The 27,424-nt window shown below is 42.3% G+C and overlaps 2 protein-coding genes across 2 annotated transcripts; both read right to left on the bottom strand.

The window, feature by feature from the left end:
• Positions 1–4,827: 4,827 nt before the first annotated feature.
• Positions 4,828–7,766, bottom strand: DAD1 (defender against cell death 1). Its single transcript, XM_065747619.1, has 3 exons — positions 7,496–7,766; positions 5,507–5,659; positions 4,828–5,015 (listed from the first exon to the last, which is right to left on the bottom strand). The coding sequence occupies exons 1-2, from the start codon at positions 7,728–7,730 to the stop codon at positions 5,529–5,531; spliced, it is 366 nt and encodes a 121-aa protein (XP_065603691.1). The 5' UTR covers positions 7,731–7,766; the 3' UTR covers positions 4,828–5,015; positions 5,507–5,528.
• A 4,430-nt stretch (positions 7,767–12,196) lies between these two features.
• On the bottom strand, positions 12,197–26,442 carry LOC136055781 (olfactory receptor 10A7-like). The gene is given in 3 exon segments (XM_065747664.1): positions 12,197–12,806; positions 25,358–25,470; positions 26,377–26,442. Coding segments are annotated over 3 exon segments (789 nt in total).
• Positions 26,443–27,424: the final 982 nt, after the last annotated feature.

Here is a 27,424-nt window from a genome sequence, read left to right as displayed (position 1 = left end):
GTTATATGCAGCCTTCCATTATAATGATAAAAACCATTCTATTATAGATTGGTTGATGGCAGCATGCCTCCTAACATGGCCTAATAAGACCGATGTTCCTCTCAATACTGGTTTATGGTCCTCTATGGAGGACCTCCAGACATACATCTGGGAATTAGGTATGAGGAAGGCTATGTACTCAGAAACATTTGAAAGCCCTGATAAAGAAAAATTTACAGCAGGCATGCGAGACCTAATATTGCAGCAGACCCCTTCCCACCTATATGGGACATCAGTTTCCATTCTAAACCCGTTGGTGGCTTCAGAGGCCATCATACAACAGGCAGCCTAGTTGGTGGCAGATTTAGGGGAAACAGAGCACATAAGAACCAAGCACAACGTTTGTATAGTGGAAGAAGCTGAGGCCTTCCCAAGTAAAATTTAAAAGCCTGCTCCACGTATACCCCAATCAGGTCCCATATGGGTATCCTGAAAGACTATGTTCAACGACCTCATACGGGCCGGGGTTGCATTTGTCAAAATTGATGGGCAACCCAACCATGTTTTATTACAGCTGTGGAAACAGCTTAGGAATGATCAAAAATTTCAGAGTGCTCCCAGAAAAACAGGAGTATGAATAATACAAGAAACATCGACAACAACCTGAAATCTGGCCAATTTCATAATACCTAACAGAAGAAAAAAACATCCGCAGGTGTTGCGAGCTACAGTGCCTGAGCCACCTGTGGCAAAAGATCTGGATCTAGTGAAATTCATGGATTAACGAAAAACATTGGTCTCCTTAGGACCTCCAGATGTGACCGGAGGCCCTATGTAGAATTAATTAACAATATTTTGGTCTAAGACAAATGTTCAGAAAGTGATGGCTCTAGTGGATACTGGTGCAGAAACATCAATTATATATGGAGATCCAATGAAATTTAAGGGCAATAGAGTGATGATTGGTGAGTCTGGGGGACAGACTATTCCAGTCACCCAAACATGGTTGAAATTGGGGGTTGGGCATCTCCCGTCTCGGGAGCATAAAGTGTCAATTGCCCCAATTCCAGAATACATCCTGGGCATAGACATTTTATGGGGTCTGGCTCTCCAGACGACTGTGGGAGAGTTCAGACTTTGGCAGAGGTACATTAGTATCTGGTATATACAGACAATATTGAGGAGCCATGTGAAACATGAGACCATTTGTTTGCCGAAACCACACCGGATTACTAATTTAAGACAGTATAGACTCCCGGGGGGTGGCAGGAAGAAATATCGAAGACGGTGCAGGAATTAGAGAAAGTAGGTATTATAAGACCTGCAAGCAGTCCATATAATTCCCCCATATGGCCAGTATAGAAGTCGGATGGAACATGGAGAATGATGGTGGATTATAGGGAACTAAATAAGGTCACGCCGCCCATCCATGCGGCCGTACCCAATATTGCTTCCCTAATGGACACTCTCAGTAGGGAAATCAAAACCTACCATTGTGTCCTGGATTTAGCAAATGTGTTTTTTAGTATACCTATTGCTAAAGAATCACAAGATCAATTTGCATTTACGTGGGGAGGCAGGCAGTAGACCTTTCGGGTCCTACCACAGGGGTACGTGCATTCACCAATGTATTGTCGTAACTTGGTGGCACATGACCTGGCTAATTGGAGGAAACCAAATAACTCAAACCTATACCACTATATCGATGATCTCCTGTTAACATCTGACTCACTGGAAGCAGTAGGGGAGGCGGCAGATTCATTAACCGCCTACCTAAGTGAAAGAGGATGGGCTATCAGTCCTCAAAAGGTGCAAGGTCCAGAGCTGTCTGTAAAATTTCTGGGGGTAGTCTGGTCAGGAAAGACTTAAGTGTTACGTAGTGCCATTGTAGATAAGGTTCAGGCATTTCCAGTCCCTACAACACCAAAGCAGCTGCAGGAATTTCTAGGTATATTGGGATATTGGTGTTCCTTTATACCTCATTTGGTGCAGCTGCTGAGGCCTTTATATAGACTTACAAAAAAAGGCCAATTATGGGATTGGGGAAGAACAGAACAGGATGCTTTTCAACAAGCAAAACAGGAGGTTAAACAAGCCCAGGCACTGGGTATATTTGATCCTACCCTCCCAGCTGAGTTAGATGTTCATGTGACTCAAGATGGCTTTGGCTGGGGCCTGTGGCAACGTCAGAGTTCTGTTCGGACCTCCATTGGATTTTGGTCTCAGGTGTGGCACGGAGCAGAGGAAAGATATAGTATGATTGAAAAACAGTTATTGGCTGCCTACTCCTCATTACAAGTGGTAGAGCCAATAACCCAAATGGCCAAAGTCATAGTTAAGACTACGTTGCCAATTCAGGGGTGGGTAAGAGATCTGACCCACCTTCCTAAGACAGGGGTGGCCCAGGCACAGATGGTGGCATGATGGGTCGCCTATCTGAGTCAGAGGAGTAGTCTGTCTTCCTCACCGTTGAAAGAAGAGCTCCAGAAGATTCTAGGTCCAGTAATGTATCACAGTGATGCACCGAAACAAACTTTGGTTGCTCTGCCACAGAAGAGTCCTGTCCAGGAAGGAAAATATCCCATTCCTGAAGATACCTGGCACATGGATGGGTCTAGGAAGGGCAACCTAAGTAAGTGGAGAGCAGTAGAGTACCATCCTGCCACAGACACAGTATGGTATGAAGAGGGAGATGGTCAAAGCAGCCAGTGGGCAGAGCTGTGGGCTGTGTGGATGGTTATTACCAAAGAACCTGGTGATGGTATCCTGAATATTTGCACAGATAGTTGGGCTGTGTATCGGGGGCTCACTCTTTGGATTGCACAGTGGGCCACCCAGGATTGGACTATCCACTCCTGACTGATCTGGGGCAAAGATATGTGGTTAGACATATGGAATGCAGTTAAACACAGAACTGTACGTGTCTAAAATGTTTCTGGTCACTGACCCCTACAGTCACCAGGAAATGATGAAGCCGACACACTGGCCAGAGTTAGATGGGTTGAGAACTCACCATCCGAGAACATCACTTACTGGGTACATCAAAAGCTGCAGCATGCTGGACAGACCATGTGGGCAGCTGCTAAAGCATGGGGACTGCCTGTACAACTATCAGACATCGCTCAAGCATGCCAAGACTGTGACGCTTGCTCTAAAATAAGACCGAGGTCGTTGCCTGAAACAACAGCCCATCTTGCTAGAGGACACAATCCTATAAAGAGATGGACCATGATGGTGTGGCCTACTTGCACCTTGGGGGAGATTATTGGAGGCAGCGGGTTTGGTAGCCCCTCCGGTAATTGGTACATGACCTACTGAAATCATGATCAACACTCCAGCCTTTATTGCTAAGGGGACCCCTATCATGTCTCTGTGGCAGATCAGGACACCCCCTGTGGTGCCTGATATAGTCGTGCAGCCACAGACATCGGGTCAAAGGGTTTGGTACAGGCAGCCAGGGCATGCCCCTGTACAAGCTGAAGTGTTGATCCAAGACAGGAATACGGCCTGTATCTTACCCTGGAGGGTGGATCTTCCCCTCTTGGTACCTTTGAAACACTTATATTACTCCCCGTAAGTCTAAGAGTCACCAGAAGGAACCAAATAATGCTGAAGTGTTCCAGAGTTGCTATAAGATCATGTATAGCATCTGGTGATGGTCTAACTGGGACTGATGGAGCATAAGATGGACCTGCACCATATGATCACATGCTTCCAGTAGACACCACTGAGCACTGGCCCAAAGAACTTATATGCCAATCATCACTCATCTCGGATTACATCGATATGCACTGCAACGGGCAATTATGTAAGCGGCGCAATGTATTGGGTCTCTGTATCAAGGGGAGTTCACCCTATAGTTACTTGATCAGTGGTTCACGTCGTGAAGGGGTGGAGTGTATGGGAACTGTTGAATCATGGTCTGAAACACTGATTGATCACCTGAGGTGATCACCGAGTCAGTCACAAGGGGCACAGGTGAAGGTGATATACCTGTGTGATTGGAAGGGGTGGAGCCTGGCTCCACCTCTTCCAAGCCCCATTTAAGGGCTGACCACCACCAGGGAAGGATCTCTTCTTGGAGATCCCTCCTGTGTGGAGTCCACAGCGAGCCTTTATCATCCTAAAGGTGAGCCACCTTCTTTTGCTTACTATTTGCATACCATCTTCTATGCTATTTTTGAGTACCATCCTTGGGGATTATTTACCCTACAACCAGACAGTAGCTGAGGCCAAGGTTCAAAGCCATTGAATTTATGTGTATCATAAATGCCTTAGAGGTGAGGGACTGTCAAGGTTGAACTTGGGAAGCCCTTCTTCACTGAGCCAGGTCAAATCAAGCAAAGCTCTGTCCCAGGCCATGACAAAACCTGACAGCCTCTTCCAACATCAGACTGCAGAAAAACTCTGTCCTAAGGTGTATTACTACTGAACCTTAAGGTTCAGCTGGCACATCTAGGTGTGCTCCCATATATCCTGAGGAATATGGGACGGCCTGTGGGAACAGGAGGGGATGTGCTGGAGAATATCTGCAGCTTCCTTCCATGATCACTCATGATCACTAACCACAGTCTAAAACAAGTTCTCCATAGCTTTGAAGCCTGGAGGCATGATGGCAATGTACTTGCAATATGATAAAGGGGCACAAAACAAGATGAAAAGGGAGGATGATAATTTTGTTTCCTTGACAATTTGTTTCCTGCTTTCCCCTGAAATTAGAGAATACAAAAGAAAACAAAAAAGCCCAAAGAGTACCAAGGGGGAAGGAGAACAGGGTGTCACACTTGAGCAGGAACTTAAGCATCACGAGAAACACTCTATTTGTCAGCAAGAAGTAAAAGACTGCAGTATTATGAAGGGCTTTATTTTAAAGAATTAAAGCAACTGGAATGAGGCAGCAGACCACTCCATAAAACAGACTGTCGATTCCATCTTTGATTTCTGCTTCTCCCCTTCCTCACAAAAGCAGCAGCTACTGCTGGAGAACAGCACTTCCCTCTAGCAGGATTTCGCATTAGAGTTCTAGAATTCAAGACCTGGAAAGAAAGAAAGATAACGTGGAGATAACGTGAAAGATAACATCTGCAGAGGGAGAAAAACCATACACCACAAACTTCAACAACAGAACATCCTCTCCCCATTCTGGTATGCAATTCTCCCTAATTCTTAACTCACTTCTTTCATCCACTTAGATACCAGCCATTCCAAAGCCTCTAAAAAGGACAAGTCTCAAGGACAGAGCTTTGGGTTCTCAGACCACAGAGACCCTTCTGCAAAGAAAAACGGAGGTATTTCTCATCTCTGAGTGAAACGTGGTTAGATTTCTGTGCCAAACCTAGTTACCCTGACTTTTAAATGAGAAAAGCAAAAAAAAAAAAAACATAAAAACAAAAAGCAGGGAAGTCTTATCCCTATATCAACATAACTGAACTTCCTCATAGGAAAGCTTGGGAGCTCTCTAGTTTTCTCCCAGATCTACAAAATTAGAAAAAGTGTTACCCCTTTCTGTGGCCCCATGGATCAGTACCTTGCACTCTTCTAAGAAGAGTTCAGCCGACAAAATTGATAACGACGAGATGCAGAATGGTGTTAGCGAAGAGGAAATCAGCAAACGCCCGCTCTGGTGAAATGCCTTGGAACTCGCCTTTATTCTGGGGATTAATCTGGATCCGGAGGCAAACTACATGGCAGAAAGAAAACGACACATCAGAGATCACAAAGGGAAGCTATGGCATGAAGCCTGGTCTTGTTAAAGCAGTCCACCCTAGTCCAGGTCATTGTTCCTCTAGGATATAACAAGCAAAAGCAACTCTATCTTTGTTATAAAAAGAGCAAAACACTGACAGGGGGATTTGCATGCGTCTGATAGGCAGCCAGCTCTCTCACAGCACTACACTCACAGATGGTCATGGAAAACGTCAGGGAAATGGGCTTACAAGAGGATTGGCTTGGCACAGAAAAGGAGCCAGTAACACACTATTAGTTGTGCTGGGAAGGGCAGCGCAGGGACAAGGTGTTTTTAAAAGGGTGTAATATAGGGGATCACCATCCTGAAGCAGCTACTGCTAGGGCTGGGTTCACTATAGAATGGATGCTAAGAAAAGACATCAATACAAAAACGGTAAAAGGGAAGAGTCCCTGACCACTCTGGAAAAGGAGGGACACCTGGAACTCATTAGGAGCTGGGTTTTGTGGTGCACAAGGGCAGAACCATGCAGACTCACAGTCTGCTGCAGAGCAACCTGCTGTGGGGCAGAACCAGCACACCAAGACGAGCCCTCAGTAATGGGGCACAGATCTGGGCACTGCCAGACAGACCTCGAGGGGTGTGCTGGGAGCAGAGCTGGTTGCCTTAACGTTACCAGGGAACATCTTGGAGTACTCAGGTTTTATCCTTTCTCAGGATTTTTATCTTTCTTATGGCAACTCTCTGATTTCTTCGAAGGGTCTGGAATCACCTGAGAAATGCCAAACTCCAGCACCGCCTGCCAGCTGGGCAGGCTGGGGGCTGCTGCTCCCTGGGCTGCAGGTTTGGCCAAGTGGGGGGCCTGCAGTTGATGTAAGAGATGTCATCCAAAGGGACCATGCCAAACTCGAGAAGTGGGCCCACATAAACCTAATAGGTTCAACAAAGCCAAGTGCAAATTGTTGCACTTGGGTCAGGTCAATCTCAGATACGTATACAGACTGAGAGAAGAACTCCCTGAGAGCAACCCTGTGGAGAAGGACTTACAGGTCCTGGAAAAGGAAATACTTAACATGAGCCAGCATCATGCACTCGCAATCCAGAAGGCCAACAGTTTCCTAAGCTGCATCAAAAGAGAGGAGGCCAGCAGGGCAAGGGAGGTGATTGTCTCCCTCTGCTCTGCTTTTGTGAGGCCCCATCTGGAGTACTGCATCCAGGTTTGGGACCCCAATGCAAAAAAGATATGGAGTTTTTGAAGAGGGCCAGGAGAATGCTCAGAGGGCTGTCTGATAAAGACAAGCAAAGAGAGCTGGGCTTTCTTAGCCTGGAGATGAGAAGGCTGCAGGGAGACCTCACTGCAACCTTCCAATATTTAAAAGATTATAAACAGGAGGGAAATAAACTTTTGAACATAGTGACAGGATGAGGGAAAATAGTCTTAAACTGAAAGAGGGGAGATTTAGATGAGGTGTAAGGGGGATGTTTTTCAAAGAGAGGGTGGTGATGTGCCAAAACAGACTGCCTAGAGAAGCTGTGGATATCCCTGAAGCTGTTCAAGGCCAGGCTGGATAGAGCCCAGGGCAATATGATCTGGTAGCTGACCACCAGCCCAGAGCAGAGGGGCTGGAGCTAGGGGATCTCTGAGGTCCCTTGGAACCCAAGCCATTCCGTGAGTCTATGTAGCCATTTCTGAGAGAACTGCGATAGTTACGGGGCTTTGTGAGCTGTGGGGAGCTCCCTGGTCGCTGCGGAACCTACAGGCAGCGCCGCGGAGAAACCCTAACGGGACGCCCTGGCTGGCGGGGGGAACCGCGCGAGGTTCTCACTGACCGCCGAGGATGAAGCTGCCGACGGCGGAGATAAAGCCGCTGAGGAAGGAGTTGAAGGGAAAGGTGCCGACGCCCAGGCAGTAGCCAAACTGCAGCGCCCCGGTGAGCATCACGTACAGCAGGTAGGCGTCCAGCACCTTCAGACGGCTCGGCGTGCCGCTGCCGTACTCCGCCAGGAACCGCCGCACTACGGAACCCACGGAACCCGCAGCCCCCGAACCTGCCCCGCCCGACATGATCCCCTCCAAGGAAAGCTGAGGTGGCCGGAAGCAGGGTGGACAAACGCTTCCGGAACACAGCCGAGAGACACGACTGCATGGCCACTCAACTTCCGGGTTAGGGACACTGCGCAGGCGCAGTTGTGCTGCCCGCAAAAGGGTGGAACTGAGGGTCTACTAGAAATAATACGTATGCGCCTAAGTACGCGCTGATTGGCTGAAACGTGTTCCTGGCAGGCGCGTGCGCAGAAGCTGTGCAAACCTGGCCTAAGGTCAGTTCGGGGTGGTAGGAGGTGGGGTTTGTGGGGTGAATTTGCTAGGACGCCCTATGGGGGTTTATTTTACTTTCTTCTTCTACAACACCTGGCATGCTGAAGTCCCAGCAGTCCTGCAGAAAATTGTGCTGTGAGCATGAGGGTTTTCCCAGCTTTTATCTACAGTGCCTGGAATGGGATTTGGGACATTCCCCCTCCTCTACTCCACTCTTATGAGACCCAACCGGAAATACCCTGTTCAGCCCTGTAGCCCCCAGGATAAGAAGAACGTGGCCCTGTTGGATGAAGTCTGAAGGATGATCAGAGGGATGGAGTGCCTTTCTTAGGAAGAAAGCATGAGAAAGTGGGATTGCTCAGCCTCAAGAAAGCTTTCAGGAATCCTTAGAGTGGCCTTCCATTACCAAAACAAAGCCTACAGGAAAGTTGGAGAGTGACTTTTATCAGGGATAATTTAGTGATAGGACGAGCAATAATAGCTTCAAACTAAGAGATTTTAAATCTCTCTTTCTGTGGCATGGAACTGGGTACCTGTTAACTAGTACAAGTGGTACTGAGAGCATCTGAAACAGCGGAGCTTATCTAGGTATTGTTTGATTTGTAGCGCAGAAAGCACAAAACCTTTTCTGATTTATTCGTGTCACTTTTTCCAAGGGACTCTTAGAGTGACCTATTCTACAAACTTGTTCTGTTTCACTTCAGGTGGATACAGGTAAGCAACTACAGTTCTACACTGCATATTCAGAGAGCGAGATCCCAAGGGTGAACAGATGCATTTACAGTAGTAAAAAAAAAATCCTTTTTTTCTGAGAAAGGCAATCTTCAAAAGACTATGTGGTGAAGAATTTGTTTTCAGCAGAATGGTGGGGGAAGATAAAACATGTTTTCTTTCTCTAGGTCTTTTAGTATGTCACCGGTTTATGGGCCAGTTCAACCCAGTTCTGTGACTAATGGGGTGGGGGGACCCGCGGACCCAGGGAATGGGAAGAGAGAAAAGGGAAAGAGTAGGCAGATGGGCCTAAAAACAAAATAGCAGCAATGACCTGAGGAGGAAAAGTAATTTTCTAAATAAGATATTGGAATACGGAATAACACAACATAATACAATATAATTGGAATTGAGTTGAATAAATCAAATAAAATGAATGTCCAAAACTGAAGGCCTTACTCTGAAGCTGAAGGTGAGATGGCTAGGGATCACACACTGCCTAGAGGCACAGCAAGAAGAGGCAGTCTCAGTACTTTTAAGCAGTTTTACCTTTCCCTCTGAGTGGAAAATGGGAATGCAAAGTCCTCAGGGCCTCTTCTGAGAACCAGGTACCCAGAAATTCAGCAGTCCACGGAACTGGAGCATTAACCCTTTAACTCCCAGTGGCTTAAATGATGTTATGATGTGGAATACTGATAACAAAAATCATAAAATGACAGTAAAAATTCAGTGCTCAGCTTCCATTTGCTTATGAAAGCACCTCGATATAGGTGTTCATAATACTTACAGTTACTTCACAGTTAGTGAAGAACTCTCCTTTACAGAAGATAGCACAATTTGGCTGTATATAAAGTATAGGCAATATCGAGGTGAAGATGAAGATAGTTAAATTCTAGGTATCAAGAAGAAGGTGTAGTTTGGTCATTTAAATCTCTCTTACTATCCCTCTAGTTACAGTCAATACAACTAAAGGAGTTAGAAGAGTTATGTTATTTAACAATGAAAATCCTGGTTTTCAGTGACCTTGGGAAGGGACAAGGGACAATGTAAATTTCACAGATGATGCTAAATTGAAGGGAGTAATCAATATGCCTACAGGTAGGAATGCTGTTCAGAAAGATGTAGGAAATGTAAGGAATGGGCTGTTGACAGCTCTAGAAAATTAGAATGGACAAATGGACCTGAGTCTTTGGCAAAAGTATGATCTGAGGACTGGTTGTTCTTGGAACAGCTCTACTGGTGAGCCCTTGGAGGACCCTGCGGATAGGAAGGTGAATGTAAAAAGGCGGTGTGCCCTGGGAGCAAAGAAAGCCAACAGTATACTGGGCTCCATTGACCGGATGTGAGACCAAGTGATCAAAGAGATCATGAGGTACCTTAACATTGTCTGCTTAAGTGGTCTCCAAACTTTTATGGTCACACATCCTGTCAGTAAAAAATTTTTGAACATACACCTTCAATATATGTATATTTATTTATAGTTTATACACATGTAGTACCATATTCTGTGTACATTATCAAACACAGCAACAACAGCAACACCACGACCATCTCATGATGGTCGATCCCTCTTTTATCCTTCATTTCTCTTGCCTACGTGGCAAATCCTGTGCTGGCCTGCCAGGCAAGCTTCTCCTGAGATGGCTATCTCCCCACGGAGATGAGTACCACACAAAAGAGTGTTCAGCGGCCATTGAGCTGCAGCTTATCTCTCTTTCGTTGCCCCAGGACATGCCCATCTGCTTGTCCCTTAGACAAAGGATTCCACAACCCTTTCCTAGGTCTAGCTTGGACATGTTCGGACATGTTCATCAGCAAACTTTGAGGCAATGATATAAAATATTAGTCTCTTACAGGGGACAAGGACAGGGATGGGGTTGGGGACTGCAGTGGGGATGGGGACTGGGGCAGTGCTGGGGACATTGGTGACAGAGGGACAGGGAAAAGAGCAGGGACGGGGTTGGGGACAGCGATCGCAACACGGATGGGGATGGGGATGGAGATGGGGATGGAGAAGGTGACAGCGGTGGGGACAGGGACAGTGCTGTGGATATTGGTGACAGAGGGATGGGGAAAAGAACAGGGACAGGGTTGGGGACAGCAATGGGGACACGGATGGGGACGGAGATGGAGATGGGGACAGGGGAGAGGGACAGGAGCAGAAGGAGCAGGGACAGGAATGGTGTGGGATGAGGGGACGGGGACAGGGGACTGAGGTGGTGCGGGGACGGGGAGACAGACTAGCACAGACCAGTAAAAGGTTTGTCTCCTGGTTTACAGATTAGTTTCATAAAAAGAAAGCTGTATAACTGAAATGTCACAAAATAGAATGTGATTTTCTAACTTGCAGTTTGTAAAACAAGAAATGGTTATCCCAGGAATATTTGTTTTTCTCTGTCTGCATGGTGGGTATTTCTCTTCCTTCTATATAACTATATATATGTAGCAAAGATAATCTGATGAATGATATAGTTCCTTCCCATCCACAAACACAAGGTGTTTCTAGATACCTATCTTTATGTGACTGATCAGTCATGAACCTAGAAGTTTTTTCCAGCCTCTCCCTCACATTCTGCATTTTCTTATCAACTCCTTCAGCACTCATCTGCTTCCCTTTCCCTGGATGGCCACCCATGTATCTAACTACAAATTTACTCATCCATTCTCCTCTCCATATTCCCATATGTTCATTTTTTTTCTGCCATTCACTCCTTCCAACTCTAAATACAGTCCTCTCCAACCATTCAGCACTGCCACCTGCCTCACACAAATCCATGTATGCATGCACTCATCCATCTGGACTATTTCATCTATTCTGTTTGTCCACCTCTCTCCCCATTTCTTCCTCTGTCAGCATTGATGCTGGTTTTGTCAAGGTGCAATATTATGTTTTCATTTCATGAAACAGGTAAAGGAGAAGACATGATGTGTGAGTAATCCCATGAGTGAGTTAGGGAGGTGCTGTGGTTTAACCTGGCAGATGGCTGAGCACCACACAACCTTTTGCTCACTCCCACATATACCAGTCAAATAATGAGATGCTTGACTATTAAAGATGCCAGGGGTTGGGATAGAAAATGTATATTTCTTGATGAAATAATGCATATTTCTTCCATGTAGCAAGGTAAAAAGTCACAAAATAACAAAAGAAAAAACACCAGTATCTGATACAAGGTGATAAATCCATGTATACTGAATTAGTAATTAATATGCACTCATAGTGAACAAAAGAAGCACTAGGATGCTAAGCACACTTTGAAATCCATTTTCCTAGAATTTTAAGTTGTTGGGGCATTTAAAAACAGTCAAACACAAAATAAAACAAACAGAAATGTACAGAGGAGGAGAAAGATTCCCTTCAATAGTGTGTGTTTATATCTTGCTCAGGTCAGCTAAAATTTTGATTAGTATTCCTTTCACTTCTTTATTCCTCAGGCTGTCGATCAGGGGATTTAGTGTGGGAATTACAGCTATATATATGAGAGCTAAGACTTAGTGTCCTGTCAATTACTGGACTTGAGCTGTAAGTAAATCAAGGTCCCATTGCCATAATAAAGCGTTACAAGAATAAGATGTGAAGAACAGGTGGAGAAGGTCTTGTGTCTGCCCTCTGCTGAGGAGATCTTGAGGATGCTGGAGATGATGCAGGCATAGGATACCAGAATGAGACAAAATGGTGTAAAGATGACGAGCACTGTGGCTGTAACTATCTGCTTTTCATACAAGAAGGTGTCAGTGAAGGAGAACATAATGAATGGAGGAATATCACAGAAGTAGTACTTAATCATGATGGGTGCACAAAATGGTGGTGTGAACACCACAGACACTACATTACCACTGCAGTATGACAGCAAGTCTAGGAAAAGACTAGCTCTTCTGTTTATGATGATGGCATACCTAAGGGGATTGCATATGGCCAGGTAGCGATCCTAGGCCATAGCTACCAAAATGCAGCATTCAGTGGCCAATAAGATAATCAAAAAGTAGAGTTGTATGACACAGCCCACATAGGAAATATACCTGTCCTCTGTCTGGAAGTTTACTAGCATCTTGGAGACAACTATGGATGCTGTGGAAATATCCAGGAAGGACAGGACCCGGAGGAAAAAGTACCTGGGCATATGGAGGGTAGGATACAGTGTGACCAGGAAGATGAGAATGGGCTGTACTGATAAATCTCAAGGCACAGATATTTGGTGACAGAAATCTGTCCTTATTTGGATAGAGTTCTGAGGAAGTACGTTTTCAAACATACACACAGAGTCACAAGAGTTACACGAGGATCTGGTCAGCAGTTCACAAATGATGGAGAATACATCTTCAAAGCAAGAGCAATGCTCACAATGCTATTACATTCACCAACCTGGCTTAACTCAGTTTTTCTGTCTGCTGTAATTTACCTCACACAAGGTGTCCTTCAGTCAGTGGGATTTTTAACATCAGCAAGAAACTGGGAACTGTGAAAACAAGAGTCATGGATGATTTTAAGATATATATAAAATAAGGAAATGTAACACTTTTAGGTAGTTAAAATCTGATATATTTAAAAGGGATTTTTTCTGTTTTTCCTTGTTTCCTTTGGCATAGAAATAAAATAACAGTACATTACTGAAGTTCCAAATTTTGAGAGGCACTGCTATATAACCTACTCAGAATAGAGAGCATTAAAAGGTCCTCTTAGTCTGTAGTAGCATCTATTTATAATACTTTCCTTTAAGATCCACGCAGCTGAAGTAGTATCTACCTAAGCTCTGTGATCACTTTCAAGTTTTTAACTTATTGCCTTGGTTATGAGATGTTACTTAATTAAAGGGTGGTCATTGTTTTAGTGATAGATTAGTGTTTTATTACTTCAGAACACCTCTAAAAAACAACTTGTGTACTAAAGTATGCCTTGTGTACTGCTTGTTTAGTGGATATCAGAACCAGTAAATTTGGGTCTTAGATCTTCCTCAGATTTGCTTCATATCACAACAATGAGTATTTTGAAGAAAGTATCCTACCTTCAGCAGTTCTGCCATCCATTGCGTTCAAGACAGATTATATGAATTTCACCAGAAAAATATAGTTTGTTTTCTTATATTAAGGACAGTATTGGACTGACAGGTCATACAGACAGCTAACACTGCAGATTTAAAATCATATTTTAAATGCAGACACTGTTCTGCCACAGCTTGAATAGTCTGTGGCATTAGCACAGTATGTATTTTCCATGAAACATTAGGCATTATTTCTCCTGAGCATGATAAAGGGAATTAATCTGTCCTTGACACAGATGCTATCATTGCAGTTTCCAAAGTCTGATCTCACATTGAAGAAGAAAATTGTTAACGTTGATTAAATTTAATTGAACTGGATACAACGAAAAAAAAGGGGAGGCCTTAATTCATCTGTTTATTTATTTTTTGTTCAGGAGTACAGCTGAGCTCCCTCTGAGTCATGAATTACTCCAGGCTTAAGTAGACTCTCTTGACATCCCTATTACTCTTCTGGGTGGGACAAATTTCAGCCAATTTTGGAAAGGTATTATTGCTCAGAACTTGAGTCTCTTTCTGTAGTCAATGGAAAGCAAAAAATCAATATACACTTTTAATAGATTATTTGCTATTTTGAGTGGCAATTTTCTCTTGCTTGTCTGTTAAGGAGAATCAGAGCAACTTCTTCAGACTTAGTCATATCATATCTTACATATTTGATGTTATGAATGGTGCATCCTTAGCCAGGTGATGAACATTGTTAACCAAGAGGGTCTGAAAAATAGCCAAAAACATCAAGGGATTTGTGACTCAAATGACAGAATTACAGGAGGGAAAACTGTGCTTTAGCCTTCATAAATTGCTGATCTAGCCTGCTGTCTTTGTCTAATTGGATTGCCTACCTTTAGAGGAACTATATGAGATTTCATTCACTGCTAGCTAATGACTTTTGAACCTTAAGTCTTAACTAATTACTTGTAAACTTTGAATCTTTCTCCTTTTACCTTCCCTAATTTTCCCTTCTATCACAGTTACAGTGTGTTATGTTCCACAATGGAATTCAAGACACTCGCAGAAATAATCATAATGGTTCAAGATGCCCAAGTAATCAACATATTACTGCATTCCATTAGCACAGCAAGGAGGGGTGAAAAACCATGGGAGCATCTAGAATGACACAAAAGGAGGAATTTCTGAGTCTACCTTATACACTTTAATAACCCCTAACTTGGGCACTGTTTTCGTGTCCATTTTCAGATGGACCCACTGCATTAAAAGAAAAATTAATTACTGAAATCAATATTTTACAGATTGCATTGATTTCAGTAGACTCTGAGATGTACGATTAGATGTTTAGTGTCTTTTGGATGACTTAGGATAAGCAAGATAGGAGTACAGGACAAGTAGATATGCCTAACAGGAAACCAGTAACTTTTCACAGCTGCAACTGGACTCTGAAGAGGATTCTGTGTATGCATATGTGTATATGTTTGTGTGTGAATTGCACATCTTCTTATTTTTGCTATCAGTCCTGTATTTATTTCAGAGCTTATCTGTCTACTCCTTCTGTTTAACTATCAGTCCGTTCCTGGATAACCTGCAGTGCCTTTCTTTCTTCTTTCCCACTCGCCTACACAGTTTATTATCATGCGGTTCTTTCCTCAGCTGATTTACTTTATTTCTGAATGTCCACATTTTTTTACCAATATTCTTTGCCTTGCCTGTCCAAGGAAACAGAGCAAGATTTACATTCCCATCTCAGTCTCAATTTGCTCAATTTGCCACTTTAGAAAATTACAGATCTGGCTTGTTTTCTGTGTCATATTGAAATAAACTGAACTTAAAATGTTGCCAGGAAAAAAAAGTCTCCATATGGACAGCTGAATAAAATATCAGATTCTTTATTTTCAGATCTTTAAAGCAGATGCAAATGATTCTCATTTAAAATATATGTTTCTCTTTTTTTTTCCCAAAAGTCAGAATATGTTTTTAAATTTGCATTGAGTTAATTGTTCCAAAAAATAAAGGAATAAGTTACATTTCTTTTAGACTTCTCTTCCTTTAAGTGCTTTGAGTATCAGAGGCCATAACATGGTTATGTTTTCATTCTCCTGCCCATAGTATTTGAAACTATTACTGTTCATGTTTTTTCTCATCACGTAAATGTTGTTGATCCTGGGAAGGTTTTCCATCATGGTCTCTTTTCCATACAGTCATCTTTCCCTTGACTAATTCCACGATCTACTCCCTTTATAACAAGGAGATCTAAAGCTCAGTGTGGAATCTGGTCAGCAAACACATGCTTTGGGTATAGAATATTTTTAAAACACATTTAAAAAAAAAGTTTGTTTCTTGTTTTATTAATGTGATTTTCTTGGGAAAAAATGTGGACTGTACACTTTGTAACAGCACAATATGTTGTAATCAGTAAATTATTTTCTATCAATCAAAGCCCTAGGGTGATGCTAAAACTTGAGTGGGATAATGATGGTGGTGGTAATAAAGAGACAGAGTCTCCAGCTTGATGCAAGCAGGAAGCCCTTTTATTCTTGAAGCTGTTACAAGCTATTGCAGTCTATTACAATCCATTACATTCTCTGACATCTTTCTTTATCCTCTAACAATCACCATCACGATTTTTTCAACAATGCACACAGCTAAGCTTATATACCTTTTTCAGCTATCACTATACAATAGCATTCGTGCAAGGAGGCTATAGTGTTTAATATGTAACTAAGTAACATTGCGATTAAGTGACATTGTTTGATCAATGCCTTGTTCCAAGCAAACCAGGTGCACACAGTACACCTCATACCAAAAATTCTTTTATTCCACTTTCTCTTGCCAAGATTTGTGGCCTACAGTGGCTAATAAATCTATGTTGGTTTTTACAAGCTGAGCTTCTAGTCCTAATCTCTAACTATATCTCCATAGGATAATTTAAGGTAGAAACAACCTGTGTAAAATGTTCAACTCTGTTGCTGTAAAGGACCAACTAAAAGTACTTTCTAATTTTCTGGGGGTGTTCACGGTATGTCTCAAAGCTTTGCAGTGCAAGGCCATCAGTCTGAGGAGGCTATGAGGGAGGTATTGGATCCTGCTCTCTCACAAGATAGTCCTGTTCAGTAACAAACCGGTCAAGCCTTCCCACAATAAATTTTTGACTACAGACTTATTTTTAATGAACTTGTTATTCTGAACTCAATAGTTTACAACCTTGGATGATGCACCTGCAAAACTAGCAGGCATAGAAGGACGCCTGAGAGGAAGCCCAGGGGGGTTGTTTTTGTCATCTTCTTTGTCTTATTGTGGTCACCATTGCTGTTTGCCAGTTTGAGACTGCAACCTCCAGACAAGTGGGCTCCCCCCACAATTCCTTCTCCAGCACTGTGAGCCAACACTGGAACTCCTCAAGACAGACCTTTGCAATAGACATTTAATCAATCTTTTCCCTGTCTGTTTTATAACTCTTGCTCTTTAACTGTTTTCCTCATTTTTTTTTCTGTTCATTCTTTTCCTTTCATAAAGTGATTATATAATTGTTTATTTTGTGTAGTTGTATAGTTTGTATAGTTGTTAAGTCATAAAGTTGTTGTTTCGAGGCTTTTTTCAGTTCCTGTCACAGAATTAGCTGCACAGTCTGAGATCGATTCTAAGTGTTAGAGGGTATTTTATGGATAATTATGTGGCAGTATTTTTGGGATACTTGTAGAATATAGACTCTCATTAAAATTGATGATTGTGTATGAACCTCTGTGTATCATTTTACCATAACTTATCCGGGAATATTCATAAATTTGGTCAGCTCTTCTCTCCCCTTATGGGCAGGATGTGATAGTTGTGCTATTAAGTTATTGATAAAAATCTTTCAACTCAATTAGAATTATTCAGTATTATAATTATTTGATATATTATTCAATATTATCTCAAATATTGAATTATTTGAGACTTCGTAAAACCATTAATGAACTACTGCTTCATGTACATGCATATTAGTTCAAGATTTCAGCTTGATTTTCAGTCAGATTTTCAGTATTGATGCTGCCTTCTTGTTAGACTCTTTCATGATTTTGCCATTGAATGAGATGATTATTTTTCCACAGGCTGCTGGATGATCTAGCTTGTAGGCCAGCTTTTTTTTTCATACAGCATAGGTAGGATGTTGCAATCTGAAATCAGAAGATGATTATAAAGTAAAAATCAAAGACAGTGGAGTCATGGCCTTACAGGAAATACTGATCATAAACTTTAACAATACAGTTACAGACATCTGCAGAACAGAAGACAGTGACTGAATTAGTCACTAAGTATTCCTGAAGAACTAATAGGCATTTCTTGGCAGAAATTCCGCTAACTCTTTTTTAATTTCTTCTTTGAGAAGTAGTAAAACATGCCTTAAACGTTTTTGTCTTGCCCTTTGTACTTGCCCTGTAATCCACTTCTTAGTTTGGCTTTGAGATGGAGTCAGACAAATAATTTCTTTTGTTGGGAAACTGTGATTTCAGAGAATGTGGTTTTCTTAAGGAAGTGTAACTTCTTTACACAGTGTAGACGCTGAGTTAACTAAATATGGCTCCATCTACTAAGTTCTCCAGTAACATTCCAGAAGGCATTGTACCCTACAAGTCATAGAATTCTCAGTTCTCATGTACCATTATTCATGGCATGCTGTAGAAATCCAAATATATTTGCCTGTGAAGTAGGGATTTCTTGTTGTCATTATTTACCCCCTACCTTAACTAATCTTGAATGTATCTCTTGACAAAAGATAATGTCACAAAGTCAAAAGTGCTTTTCTCCTAATGTCAGAAGCCACAAGCATCCATCCGGGAGAGACTTCATCACCACTTGATCAAGTGTAACCTCTTAGCTATCACTCCTTCGTTGCAGCATGAGACTAAGGCTATTGCCTCAGCTCTGTCCCCTCTTGCAATCCTGTTCTGATTCTTTGTAAGTGCATTGTCTGCTCACTTTATTCAATTGTTCCTTCACTTGGCAACTCAGTGCCATGAAATAGCATGTCTCCCCCAGATGAAGTCACAATTTCCTCTATTCCCAGGAAGAGGCTTCCACTTGGGCTGTAGCATCCTTCCTCTGGAATTGTGTCCATGATCAGATCTCTGAAATGCAGGAGAAGTTTCTTCAGCAAGGACTGGCAACTGAATTTAATAGAACATGATTACAAAAATTCCAAGCAGTCCCACATTTTTGGGGACATGATTGCAGTCCCTTTGGGTCAGTAGCTGGCTGATATCTTTGCATGACTTCTCTTAATTAGTTTTCAAAGGTGAGAAAGTCCCAGTTGACTAGAAGCTGGCAAACACTGTCCCATTTTTCAAGAAGGGCAAGAAGACCATGCTAGTTACAGGTCCATCGGTCCTACCTTGGTGCATGGTAAAATTACAGAGATTATTTCAGGAGTTATTGAAAAACAGCTACAGCTGAAAGACAGTGCACTTGTTGGTCATAGCCAACATGGGTTCACAAAGTAAAAATCCTGTTTAATGAACTTAATCTCCTAGGCTACCCACGTAGCTAATCAAGAAGATGTAATCTTTTTTGCTTTCTACGAAGCTTTTGACAGTGTTTTCCATAGCATCCTTCAGGACAAAATGCCCAGCATACAGCTATACAAGTACGTAATAAAATGGATGAACTGGCTGATGGATTGGTCTCAAAGGATTGTAATAAATGGGGTTATATAAGGCTGGTGGCCAGTCACTACTGGGGTTCCAAAGGGCTCAGTTTTAGGGACAGTTCTCTTTATTGTTTACATAAATAATCCAGATGCAGAAGTCAGATGTACACTAGGTTTGTAAATGATACTTAAATGGTAATCTCAGTGGTGAAAGTAATTTTCTCATGGAAATGTGAGATCTTAACTCTTTGAATCTGCTATTTGGTCTGCATTCTGTATCCTTCATGAGGGAAAGATTTTTCTCAGTGTTCTCCTGATGACATTTTTCATCTCAGTATTTGATTGTGTCAGTCACCACGATTAGCACTGAGGAGATCACAGTATTGAATGAGATTGTATTATGCTGTGCTGAGTGAAAGTCCTGACAGCAGTCTGGGAATGTTGACTGAAGAGTCACTGACACTGAGAAAAGCCAAGTTGGCTAATAGGAAATACGTAGGTTTATGGAGCTAGTGATCAGCAACTACAGTTGCAGTGATGGTGAGATTTCCCAACAAGGTGATTATACAGATCACAGAGATGATTACACAAAAACTATACTGCAGTTTGCAACTTTGTGTCATTCCAAGCAAGACAAATTCTGTCACAGAGGTGGCGATATTGTTCAACTCCATTCTTTATTCCAGCACAAACAAGAGCAATGAAGATAGTAACAAACACTACGCCAATGCGTAGAATCATAAATTCACAAAGTCATAAGATAATTTAGTTTAGAAGTAACCTCTGAATGGCATCAGGTTTGATCCTTTCTTCAATACAGAGTCAACTGGAGCATACTTAGGGAATTTTTACACACTCCCGGGGATGGAGATCTCAGACTGTTGCAGTCTCATGAAAAAAAAATAAAAAAATAAAAAAAAAATCCATAAAATTTAGCACATTCCCACTAGTGGTCTGTTGCCTTTCATCCTGTAGGTGTATAGCTCCAGGAAGATTCTGTCTCCATTTGCTCTGCATCCTTCTCAAATCTTTTAGTTATAAACAGCAAGAAGGTGTCCCCATATCACTGTGTACTTAAGAAATCTTGTTCAGCCTGACCTTCCTGGCCAATTGCTTGATGGTCTTCCAGGGCATTCACTCCAGTATGCCGTCATCTTTCTTGTCCTGGAGAGCCCCATACTGAACACAGTACTGCAGATGGAGTCTGTCAAGCACTGAACAGAGGGATCCCTCTCTTTTTCTGCAATGTCTGCTGTTTCACAAACTCAGAAACCTAAGACACATAAAAACAATCATTACTGCAGTACATTGATGGAAAAATATTGAGTAAATCAGAGATTTCCACAAGCCTTGCCACTAGGCCTCCTGCTCCACTACACAGTGAGAACATGCTCTTCTTAATCTTCCTTTTGCTTCCAATGCACTGTAAGAAACCTTTATTTTTGCACTTTCACCTCCCTTGCAAATTTCAGCTCCAGATGAGCGCTACCTTTTTCTGGACTGCATGTAATGCAAAAGCACCAGTGCTTCTAAGCAAGGTTTAGTTGTCCCAAAGAAAGTATGTGGAGGTCAATTAACATTCATCAGTTTAATAGAGAAGTATTCAAGTCATTGGGAGTGAGTGACTGGTAGAATTTCCACCAAGTCCTCATTAATGGGTGAGGCCAGCCAGTAGAGTGTCCTCCATGGGGCTTCCCCCAGCTGATACTGGTGTCCCAACAGTTTATAGGCCAGTTTGGCCCTGTTCTGTGACTAATGGGGAGGGGGACCTACAGACCCATGTCCCAGGAAATGGGAAGGGGGAGAAGGGAGAAGGTGGAGTGCAAAAAAACACAATGTAATACAATATAATTGCAGTTGAAGCTAATAAATCAAAGAGAGAGAGTGCCTGAAACCGAAGGCCTTATGCTAAAGCTGAAGCTGAGATGGCTAGGAAATCTCCACTGCTGAGAAGACCAGCAAAAGAGCTTCCTCGGACTCGGGACTTGCGTGCAGTTTTATCTTTCCCTCTGGGTGAAAATGGGAACACAAAATCCTCTGGGGTATGTAGTCCTCTTCTGAGAGCCAGGTACCAGGAAATTCAGCAGACATGGAACTGGAGCAATAAGTCTTTAACTCCAAATGCCTCATATGATGCTATGATGTGGAATATCAGTAAAAAAAAGTCATAAAACCATGACATGGTGTCAGCCAGTCAGCAAGATGCCTATGTCGCCAACTTAGTAATGTAGCCATATATTTATGGCAAGAGATAATAAAGCATTGCATATCAACATAAGCAAAGTTCACAAAAAGTAAGGGTATTTGTTCACAGCTGCAGAACAATTTCTCACAAACAAATTCTATCTATGTGCAGAAGCCAGGGACAGTTTACTTGTTTTCCCAGACTAATAGGCTCTTTCTCATGGGTCAGTTGCCTCTTCAGGCCAAGATCTGTATTTTTCCACACACTCTATTTCTGCATATATAAACAGTGTCCCTGTATTGATCTGAAGTAGGTCATTCTTGCTTTTAACTTCTGTGTAGGCTTTTCTTGTGTTTGAGCTAAGTCAGAAGATACATGTTGATATATACTAGTCTCCTTCTGCACTTGCTTGGTTTACTGCAAATTTGGATGGGCTATCTTTCTACTCCAGAGGGACTACCCCTGAAGATTAACAAGTTTTCCTGTGTCTCTTTACCTTCAAAAGGTAGTTCTCCATGGGATCCTACCAAGCAGACACCTGAACAAGCCAAACCTTGCTCTTCTGAAGTCCAAGGATGTGATTTTATTGTTTCACTTCCTTACTCTTTTCAGGATCTCAAACTTCAGGGTCTGTTGCTGCAGACACTGAGAGTACTCTTAAACTTCTTATCTTCATCTACTTCTGTTTCCTTATTTCTCTTCTGAAATGACCCATCAAGTTAGTAATAATGCAATGATAAATATTGCTGTAATTTTTTTCTGTTTATTTTTTTGATACATTTTTATCATATAGTCCCTCTGCAAGCCTGTTGGAACACCATCTCTACCATGTCCCTGTATTTGAAGAGAGATCTGGTTATTTACATAAGTTTCAGCTAGACACAGTTTCAGTTTTATCTCCCTAAGATTTGCATTCATTAAGTCCCAGGCTTTAAAACACCAAGGGAACACAATAGTCACTCAGTGTGAAAAGCACAGTCAAGGGCACAGTGCTACACAGGGAAAGGCTCCAGAGCACTATCACTGTCACTGCGCGAAATACATTTTTGCCCAGAATGTGCTTTACCTAGAACAATTACTAGCAAGTTAAGATGAACTGGAGATTTCTTATGGAACTATGGGTTCTGCATCTAGATACAGACAGCAGTCACACACAGGACCTGCTTTCCCAAAGTGTCCACTCTCATCACTCTGATTGACCTGAAGTGTGGGTTCACATTAAGTTAGGTGGGTTGTACGCTGAAAAACAAATAAGGACAAATGGGATAGACGTCTCAGCTCTCACCAGCACATAGAAGTCTAGAGAATGAATTAGATAAAGGCTGGTCAGGCCACTTCTTACTATACTCCATGGCTTAGAATTGTTTGTGTTGGAAGGGACCCTTAAAGGTCATATAGTCCAATTCCCCCACAGTGAACAGTAACATCTGCAGCTAGATCAGGCTGCTCAGAGCCCTGTCCAGCCTGACTTTGAAATCTCTAGCAACAGGGCAACCATCACACCTCTGAGCAACCCATTCCAGAGCCTCACTACCCTTATTGTAAAAAAAACATTTTTCTTATATCTGATCTAAATCTCCATCTCCCCTTGTTCTGCCACAGCAAACCCCACTGAAGTCTGTCCTTTCTTACAGTCTCCCTTTAGATACTGAAAGGCTGCTAGCAGGTCTTCCTGGAACCTAACTAGTGGGCTGTACAGTTGAAGGGTATAGTCATGATGAGAACATGAAACATAAGAGCATGAAAACAATCATATCAGGATTATTATTATTTTTTGTCCTCAAAAATAGCTTTGAAATTTTCTTTTGAAATGTTTAAGTACTATCAGCATATATATTCAATACCCATATATAATTCTGTTGGGAGAAAAAGAACAAACTCTGGCATTTTATGAAAGTGATGACAGAGACAGTTGATTGGAAAAAACACAACTCTTAAATAATACAAAGTGTACTTCTGATTGGTTGCAGGTGTGAATCACATGTAATGCCTCCATAATTGAACGTCTAGTAAGGGGTTAGCATGCAGCAATCACACACCTAAGTTTCTTCTGTGATTTGTTGGTAGCAAGCAGTTTCTTACCTCACCCTAAATTGTAAATTTTTGTTCTTCTGCTAGCACAGCTCTTTCCCTTGTCAAGGACTGTGACTGACCAGAGTCAGTATCACGAGCACCACAACACATAGGCCTTATTCCCTAGCCTAGGTTCATATAATCATGTCTTCCACTAACCAAGAACGACTCTATAATTCCCCCTGTTTCTGTTTGAACTAAAAAGACTGCGGAAACAGCCTTATGAAGCGCCTTCTGCACACAGCTAAGAATGCATGGGATAGTTGTGAGTGCAATTAGGATTGCAATCATGATTACCATTCCATGTGTTAGTAAATCTTTCAGCCATCCTGTAATGCCTAGGCTTGCCAGCCACTGCCCTAAAGGGGAATTTTCCACAACTAACTTTTGAGATAATTTTTTCAAATCTTGTATGGAGTTATGAATAGATTGTGAATGATCTGATAGATTCATACAACACATACCATCAAGGTCTTCACAGCCATGACTGTGTGCAAGAAGGAAAACATCTGTAGCAGCACAATTTTGTAACGTGGCATGTCTCACAGAATCTACATTTAATAGCAGTCCGCTCAGAATCAGAGAAGTAGCATTTGTTTGTTTAGCTAGCCAACATCCAAGTTTATTAAGCATGGTCAATGCTTCGTCTGATGCAAGTGGAGCTAAAAAGGATGCTGCTGTTACTCTTCTGTGGCTCCAAAATTCTACATTATCCTTGCAGTCTGATTTAAATGCATGCATAACTCTTTTCTGGTGTCTGTGATTTCTCCTGTGTTCATAGATCTTAGTAAGATTGGGTGCTAATAAGGTTAGTTTCCCTGAACTACACGAACCTCCTCTAATTTGCGAAGGAATGCCAGGCCATGCCCTGTGCCTGCAGATGAGGAAAACAACTGCTGGTAAGTTAAGTGGGTGGTTAGTAGATCTCAAAATGTTAGGTGAAGTGTAATTGCACCAGGCAGAAACACTCCTATAAGCAGCTAAGGTAGAATTAACACTGAGTTACTGATTGATCCTTTCAACTATAGTTAAAATACATAAAATAGGCAATTTAAACTGATCCCAATAATTCAAATTCCTGTGACTTGAGGTTACCCTGTTGCAAGTAAGATTCCCGCTCATCCCATCAATCAATTACATCACTCACCTTTGATGACATCCGAAGAGTGAACCTCAGGAATGAGCTTGGCATGGGCTATTTATGAAGTGTCTGTCCGACAAAAATGTTGACAATAGGTTCTCTGGTAACATAGTCAACAAGCAGATGGTCTCTTGTCCTGTCGCACTGGCCAAGGTAACCCACACATTCTGTTTTGGCTGTGCAGGTACCCAAAAGGCCATCACTGTGGTGCAGGTACATGTGAGGATGATGAGCAATTACAGATGTGGCTTCACCCATTTTGTTGGTACTCATCTCAGTCCAGTACCTGTGGAAACATGCATAAGCTCAACCCCAAGTCAGTAACATAAAAGAACCTGACCACTGACCTGTCATTGCATCCCGTGTCAATACTTTCAGTTCATTTTTAACTTCTACAAGACTTCCTGTCATACCCTTGGCATGCTGTACCATTGGAGGAAGGCTCTCACTGTCCACAAGTCACATGTAATTAATTACATATAATGCCTTATTCAGACAATCATGTAGACTTACTGCCTCCCCCTTTTTCTGTTTAAGAAGCTGCTCTTTTTACACTCTGTGCACTTGTTCTACTAATGCCTGACCTGAAGGTGAATGGGGTATACCTGTAGAATGAGCAACACCCCAAAGAGCCAGGAGTGTTTGTGTTACCTTACTGACATACCCAGGCCCATTATCAGTTTTGATAAATCCAGGAACACCGAGTACTGCAAAAGCAGACTGAAGATGACACTGGACATGGTGGTCTGTTTTACCAGTTTGCCCTGTAGACCATATGGCATGTGAAAATTTATCAATACAAACATGTACATGCTTCACATTCCCAAATTCTGGCACATGAGTAACATCCATTTGGCATATTTGTAAGGCGTGTAAACCCCGTGGGTTAATGGATTGGGCAGGCACAAGGCCTTGGCAATCCAGACAAGACTGGACAAAACCTCCTGCCTCCACTAGGGGTAGGTCAAACTGTTTTGCAAGAACTTTTGCCAATTAGTGAAAGAAAACATGAGATATTCAGGCTTGAGTGAACTTATCTGGTGGGGGCCCTGACCAAATAGGTGTAACAAGCTTATCAGTGTGGTTATTGCCCTCCACTAGAAACCCTGTAAGACTAGAATGGCTGCAGATGTGGCAAATGAAATAATCATGTGTTCTCTGTTCAAGTATGAACCACAAAATGAAAAATAATGCATACACTTCCTGCTGTTTACATTCTTCAAGCACCAGTCATTCCAGCCATCTAACCACCCCCACTACATACAGAGAATCTGTCACAATACTCCCAGGAACATTAAACCATCATCTTGTAGTTTTTTAAAACTACAAGAACCACTTTTAATTCAATTTGTTGCACTGATCCCGTGCCACTTAACACCTGCTTGTGTCATAAAGCATCATGTTGCCACACAAGACCTGCCTTTTTGGCTCGACCCCCCGCATCTGTAATCACAGTCAGTCCATTGACAGGAGTCTCTCTGCTTTTTGTAGTTTGCTTCAACAGAGTAGTTGACAGAAATGAAGACATGCGATGAGTTGTATAATGAGAGGAAATCTCGCCAATTTTCTGCATTCAGCAACATCAGCATTGCACATTAACAAGTGAAACGAAGGACACGTCCTCATTTGTTATGCCACAGATATTTCTGATCCAGTTAATACCTCCTTACCAATTGCTGTACATCGCTCAGGGTCTGAATTTGATCTTTTATTCGCAACTTCAGTGCTGTTACCATGGCCCAGGTAATTTTCCATCCCAGGTATTTCCATGGTGGGTCTTTTTGCACCTTTCTAGGTGCAATTTGTAGCCCCTTTTCTGTGAGCACTTGTTCCATTTCCTGAATTATTTTTTCCTTATCTAAATGCTGACCGGCTACCAAGGTATTGTCCATATAATGGTAAATTAAACAGTATATCCAGCGTGCTCAGAGAGGAGACAGAGCTGCAGCTGCAAACAATTGACACACTGTAGGAGAGTTTTTCATACCTCAAGGCAGCACAGTCCAATGATACGGTCACCTTGGTTCAACTGGTACTGAGAAAGCAAAGTGAGGCGTGTCTGCTGGATGCAATGAGATTGTGAAAAAACAGTCTTTAAGATCAATTATTAAGATATCTCAATCTTGTGGAATCATTGTAGGTGAAGGTAACCCTGGCTGTAGTGCCCCCATGCCCTCCATAACTTCATTTACCCTGTGGAGGTCATGTAATAAATGCCACTTTCCATTGTTCATCGGTATTACAAATACTGGAATGTTCCAGGGACTAGTTGTAGTACCCTTCATTGTAGATGGAATGCACTGTACAGATGTTTCCCTTAATGTAACTTCTACTTCTGTTCTGAGGTCTACTGCAGCACTTCCTGAAGTGCTGGTGGAGCTGCCATCCAGGCACCCTGGGATGACGCTATTTGTTGTTTGGTGTGCCAACTCACCATGCTGCATGACCCGTTTCCTGGCCCCACAAGAGGAGAACCATTTTGATGGTACTTTGAAAAACATTTTTCTGCCCTGTGCCCTTCCTTTTTACAACACATGCCTATCTCTCTCTGTCCTGTCTTGGGTCTTGCTTTGCATGAGAAATTCCTTTTCCTACACTGTGCTCTAAGATGACCTTGTTTCCCTCAGTTGTAACATTTTTGACCTGTACGCAGGGCTGCTGCAAATGCATCTGTTAGCATTAACATAGAGCGCTTAGTTGAGCCGACTGCATTACAAG

Source organism: Cyrtonyx montezumae, unplaced genomic scaffold (genome assembly GCF_038088225.1).
Source record: "Cyrtonyx montezumae isolate F1298 unplaced genomic scaffold, pur_monq_1.0 scaffold_48, whole genome shotgun sequence".
NCBI classification, from domain to species: Eukaryota; Metazoa; Chordata; class Aves; order Galliformes; family Odontophoridae; genus Cyrtonyx; species Cyrtonyx montezumae.
Note: the sequence above shows the minus strand (reverse complement) of the source record. Positions and strands in the feature narration are given on the sequence as shown.